Source organism: Vigna unguiculata, chromosome 3 (genome assembly GCF_004118075.2).
Source record: "Vigna unguiculata cultivar IT97K-499-35 chromosome 3, ASM411807v1, whole genome shotgun sequence".
NCBI lineage: Eukaryota > Viridiplantae > Streptophyta > Magnoliopsida > Fabales > Fabaceae > Vigna > Vigna unguiculata.
In genome coordinates this window covers 27,504,710-27,510,951 of record NC_040281.1, presented here as the reverse complement: position 1 = coordinate 27,510,951, position 6,242 = coordinate 27,504,710, and the positions used below count along the sequence as shown (strand labels likewise).

The 6,242-nt window shown below is 40.7% G+C and overlaps 1 protein-coding gene across 1 annotated transcript; it reads right to left on the bottom strand.

Annotated features, from left to right (window-relative positions):
- Nucleotides 1-413: 413 nt before the first annotated feature.
- LOC114178791 (cytochrome P450 89A2-like) lies at nt 414-2,132 on the bottom strand. Its single transcript, XM_028064881.1, has one exon. The coding sequence runs from the start codon at nt 2,060-2,062 to the stop codon at nt 551-553; it is 1,512 nt and encodes a 503-aa protein (XP_027920682.1). The 5' UTR covers nt 2,063-2,132; the 3' UTR covers nt 414-550.
- Between the last annotated feature and the right edge of the window lie 4,110 nt (nt 2,133-6,242).

Genomic DNA, 6,242 nt, shown 5'->3' with positions numbered 1-6,242 from the left:
TTAGCGTTTGATTCAAATATTAGACAAATATATTGACTGATAATGTATTATAGAAAATGATTCATTAAATACCTTTTATTGAAAGTCTTGATATGAATCATAATTCCCTCTAAAACTTAGGCATAACTAATAATTATGAGAAACAAATTTGTCGTTTTGCGTTTCTTTAAATATTTGGTTGGACCATCGGTTCGTTTGCTTGATGACAAAATCTTTCTTTCAACTATTTCTCATTCAACTTTTGCTCACTAGTCGTAAGTACTAAATGGTCAGGATAATTATGTTTTAAGAAAGTATTGTCGACAAACTTTTGGTAATGCAACAAATTTGATGTGACTCAAAAAAAAAAATTGTTATGTATTGAAAAGTAAATTTTATTAAATTTTATAAATTTTTTTTATCAAAATACCATACGGTCCGAACGATTATCCTTTTATTATGTGCTACACGTGCTAGCAAAGCGCAGATTACGCAGTACTGTAATCATAAAAATATATTTTTCAAACAATTATTGGGAGGCCTTATTATTATATGATAAGGTGGGTAGAGTCTAGATCCTAGGAGAAAGATGAACCTGCAATGGATTTTTCATTACCACAGTGAACTCTTGTTTCTCTGATAAATCCACGTCCCCTCCCTCTGGAATCTTCCACTCAAAGTTCCAAACCAGATTAGCCACAAAGTACTCCAAGTGAAGCAACGCTAGATTATAGCCAGGGCAAATCCTTCTCCCTGCACCAAAAGGCATCATTTTGATCTCTTTACTACCAGTAATGTCAAACCCTTCATCATTCATAAACCTCTCTGGCTTAAACGCCATTGGATCCTCCCACACCTTAGGGTCCCACCCCATCTCTGCCACCATGAAATTCACTGTCCCATTCTTAGGGACCAAGTAATCATTCAAAACCACGTCCTCACTCACTGCATGAGGCAACACAAAGTGCCCAGGTGGGTGGCGCCTCAAACCCTCCAAAATCACAGCCTTCAGATAAGCTAATTTCTCCAAGTCTTCTTCTTTCACTTCTCCGTCTTCTCTCTCACCCATCACCTCCCTTATCTCGCCCACCAACCTCTCTTGCACATGTGGGTACTTTACCAAATTCGCCATGATCCACTGCAACGCCGTGGAAGTGGTGTCCGTGCCCCCGTTCAAAAACTCATTGCACAGCGTCACAATCTCCTCTTCGTTGAGCTTGCGTTTCTCCTCGGGCAACTCCAAACCCAACAAAGTATCAACATACGAAACAACGCCTTCCTCCTTGCCTTGCTTTTGCTTCCTGGCTCTTATAAGTGGAATCATCACGTCCTCCTGCTCCTGGCGAAACCTAAGCATCTCCTCCCAACGTTCGCGGAGCAAAACGCGGGTGACTTTGGGCCAGAAATTAAGGATGTTGTACCTGCTAAACCCTAGAAGTAACTGTCGTTGGACGCGCTCGACGTCTCTGACTTTGCCCTCGTCGAGTCGCTCCCCGAAGCACATGAAGACGAGCAAGCAGAACATGGCGTATTGGAAGTGATCAATGACTTTGACGGAATCATTGGATTGAGAATCGGATTTAAGGTGAGTGAGGAGGGTGTGGAGGACCCAGTTGCGGATCCCGGAGAAGGACTTGACGCGTGAGTGGTGGAGCATCTCGGAGGTGAGGTTTCGGCGGAGGATACGCCACGTGGGGCCGTAGGAGGCGGAGCTGATATTGCGTTGGTCGCTGGTGAGGATTTTGGAGGCGGCGAGAGCCTTGGGGCGGTCGGAGAAGACGGAACCATTTTGGACGAGGGCTTGGTGGGCGAGGGTGCGGTCGGCGATGAATATGGCTCGTTGAGATCCGATGCGGATGGTGACGATGGGGCCGAACTTGGCGTGGAGGTTTCGGAGAATCGGCTCGAGTTGGCTGAAGGATTTGAGGAGCCATTGGATGCTTGTGAGGATTGGGATGTGAAGAGGGCCTGGAGGGGTGTTGATGGTTTTGGTTTGAAGAGAGAATATGGCTCTTACGATGACGCAGACGCACGCAGAGACTACGATGATGAACCAGGCTTCCATGAGTGTTGCTTGTTGCATCACCTTTCCACCAGAATGAGACCAGTGTTGTTGTAGATAAGGCGCCCAAATATAAGAACCACAAACAATGCGTAAAGGACAGTTTAGTCCCTTAAAAATATCTTCCAAACTTATTTTAATATACAATAATTATATTTTGACCTACTTTCTTTTATCATCTTTTAATTTATTACTCCAATTATTTTTAGATCATTATATCACATTATTAAGTAAAATTCAAAATATATAATTGAAAGATGATTAAAGTGATAAGTTAAAAATGGATAAAAAAGTGTGTCAAAATATTATTAGAGAAATGATACATTGACACTCAAATATGACCACTTTTGTTATCACCTGACGTGGCATCAGCTATTTCATTTAATTTTGTTTTCTTATAACTGACAAATGAAATGACAGTGGTGAAGCGTTTGGGGACGCACTCGCGCGTGTAGCTACTTCCCCACTCATCACACGCCACTGACCACTCATCACAGAACACTCACTGTTTTGATATTGGTCTTTCAAAACCAGTCTCCTCCTCTGCTACCCTTCCCGCACACACACCGCTACTCCTCCTCTTCCCGAAACCGCCCCACAAGACCCTTCCCACACACAAACCTATGCTCTACATGTTCTTGAAATCGCACCACAAAACCCTTCCCGCACACACACACACCTCTGCTCCACCATGAGAGAACCCCTTCTGCCGTGATTGTTGAAACCCCAAAACCCCTCTTCGACAAACCCTAACCCAATTTCAATCTTCAAATTGTTCCCTCTATCCCGAATCCCTCTCCACCAACAATTCCCCGCACCTCTCTTCTTTCATTGCTCAATCCCCCAACCCGTCTCAGTTGTCATAAACCCAAAATCCATTTTCCCCTCCCCCTGAACAACACTATCTCGTTGTTGAAATTTAACATGCGACCCAATCAAATGTAAGTTGTAACCCAGGACATAATTTTTGGACAAATTTGATGTAACGTATTGTAATAAATTAATTATCCAAGGGTCTTGGTGGACCCCAGTTTGTTCCCCCCTAGGATGACACACAATATTTCATTTGTTTTTGTGAATGCATTTTCAAAATTTTGATTTGTATTTAAGGTTATAATATAATTGTATTGTATTGGGAATGACCAACTCAACATGTTCATTTCGTTTCTGACCCGATAAATATTTATCATAAAATAACAAGTTTCATTCATGGGCTGAGGTGACGAACAAGGAATCCGAGCAGGATTTGGACCATGCTCGGATTCCGACTTCATATGGAACGTAGCCAAAATGCTAGTGATAAGATTCCAACCTTATACAAATAGGCCCATCATCATTGAAGTATCAGACCCACGATAGAATTTATTAGTGGAGCCCATTAGAATTCATTAGAAATATGTTCTTTGGATGATGACGTGGTTAGTTCGTTCCTAAAAAGAAGGGATTTAATATTCAGCGAAAAAATAGGAATCGACTGTTGATATTTTGCCACACTATACGAATCATGTAAATAGAAGGCCTCTACAAAGGAGAAGAGAGGAAAAGAGGAGACCTTTTTTGGAACCAAAACTATTGAACTCCAGAAAAGAAAAATGCATATCTAACAGTGTAAGAGCCACAAGAGCAATTTGTTCTTGAATTTCGTCTCCCTGAGATTCGAGACCGGAACAATAATATTATAATTTTTTTTTTTTGAAAAATTCAAGTGATGTTTGTTTTCATTAATTATTTTTATTAATATAATTACCATTATTACTAATATAATAATAATAATTATAATAATAATAGTAGTAGTAGTAGTAGTAAACACATAAATATAATTACCATTCTCCGTAGCATTCCATTCCCAAATCCAAAACCCTGATTGTCCATTGTGACGCACCTCTCTTTCCTAGGAGTAGACCCAACGACATCTTAACTCATTTCTTTCTTGAAATCTTTCTCCAAAACAAGAATAGGAAAAAAAAAACACACAGGGAAACACTTTCAGGTGGACCTGCATAGTGCATGACTCGGGCCAATCCGGGTCAATTCTATCAACTTGATTCAGAACTTGAAAGGAACTTGCGTAAATCACGTAGGAGACTTGATCTCAGGTGTTCTACTGAAGGAGCACCATCATCATCTGAACCTACCACTGAAAGTGTACCACTAGAATCACCACTAGTGATTAACATATCTTCTGATCCATCACCTGAACCAGAAATTCAAGAAGATAGAATGGAAGAAAGAACAATAAGAGAGTTGGCTTCACCGGATGCAGCAATTACACAAAACATGTGCATCCAATATCCAGATGGAGAATGTGAGCTTAAGTCTGGGTTAATCCATCTTTTACCCAAATTCCATGGATTAGCAGGAGAAGACCCGTACCATCATTTGAAGGAATTTCATGTTGTTTGTTCATCCATGAGACCTACAACAGTGACAGAGGAACATATCAAGCTTAAGGCTTTTCCATTCTCACTGCAAGATGCCGCTAAGAATTGGTTATACTGCCTTCCGCCAGGATCCATCAATACCTGGGAGACTCTGAAAAGATTATTTCTGGAAAAGTTTTTTCCAGCATCTAGAGTTGCTGCTATTCGCAAAGATATTTATGGGATAAGGCAACAAGAAAGAGAAAGTCTTCACGAGTATTGGGAAAAATTCAAAAAGTTATGTGCTTCATGTCCTCATCACCAAATAAACGAGCATCTCCTCATTCAATACTTTTATGAGGGATTGAGTATCATGGATAGACAAATGATAGATGCTGCAAGTGGAGGGTCATTGGTGGACAAAACGCCAACAAATGCAAGACAATTGATTGAAACTATGGCATCGAACCATCAACAATTTTCCACAAGGAGTAATTCTATAACTCTATTGAAGGGAACCCATGGAGTAGAAGCTTCATATGTTGCAGATCACAAGAAATTAGAAGGGAAGTTGGATGACTTAGCAGCCATGGTAAGGACCTTGACAGACTTACAGAAAAAGCCTATCCCTTCTACTTTATGTGGAATTTGTGCTTCTACTAATCATCCTACAGAGGCTTGTTCTATGTTAAAAGAGACAGGGACGTTAGACAATGAACAACCTCAAGCATATTCTGCAAACATCTATGGCAATAATAGACCACCTCGGCAGCAATACAACCATGATTTGTCCTCCAACAAGTACAACCCAGATTGGAAGGAATATCCCAGCCAGAAATGGGGAAATCAACAGCCTCAACACCAACAAGTCTATGTTCCACCTCAACAGAGGCAACAACCACAACCAGCGACAACCTCTGGTGATTCAAACATGGAGGCAATGATGAAAATGATGGCTGACATGATGAAGGGACAAATCAATGAGTTGAAACAGACGATGGAAGCAACCAATTAGAATTTGCAAAATCAGATTGGACAAATGGCAAATGAGTTAAATCAGATAAAGTCTCAACAAGGCTCAAGCAATTTGCCTGCACAAACTGTAATCAACCCGAGAAATGTAAGTGCTATTACTTTAAGATCGGGTAAGCAAATACAAGGCCTTGGGGATACCCAAGAAGATGAAGATAAGGACAATGAAGTTGTACCTAATGATGAAAGAGGAAGATCAGATGAAGCAACACAAGCAACATCTGAGATGCATGCACCCAGTGATAACTCTAGGTTGGTATCCCCTAATACTTCCTCTGAAAATCCTTCTCCTTATTCTCCTCCTCCTCCCTATCCAAACCGTTTGAAACCAAAAACTAAAAAGATGGAGGAGTTAGACAAAGAAATCCTGAATACTTTCAAGAAAGTGGAGATAAACATCCCTTTGTTGGATGCTGTGAGACAAATTCCTAAATACGCCAAGTTTCTCAAAGAATTATGTACACATAAAAGGCGTATTATGGACAAAGAGGTAGTGAACATGGGAAGAAATGTCTCTAGCTTAATCAAGAAGCCTGCAGTCAGAATGCCGCAAAAGTGTAAGGATCCAGGTATGTTTTCTGTTCCCTGCATTATAGGAAGTACTAAGTTTGACAATGCTATGTTAGATTTAGGAGCTTCTATTAATGTAATGCCTTTATCTATTTTTACTTCACTTCATCTTGGACCTCTTAAGTCTACTGGTGTGGTCATTCAATTGGCCAACCGTAGCACAGTTAACCCTGCAGGTGTGCTAGAAGATGTGCTTGTCCGTGTGGACAAGTTAATTTTTCCTGCAGATTTCTATATCT

Bases quoted from the DNA above. Each gene is read 5' to 3' on its own strand.
- LOC114178791 (XM_028064881.1), bottom strand. From the start codon at position 2,062: ATGCAACAAGCAACACTCATGGAAGCCTGGTTCATCATCGTAGTCTCT.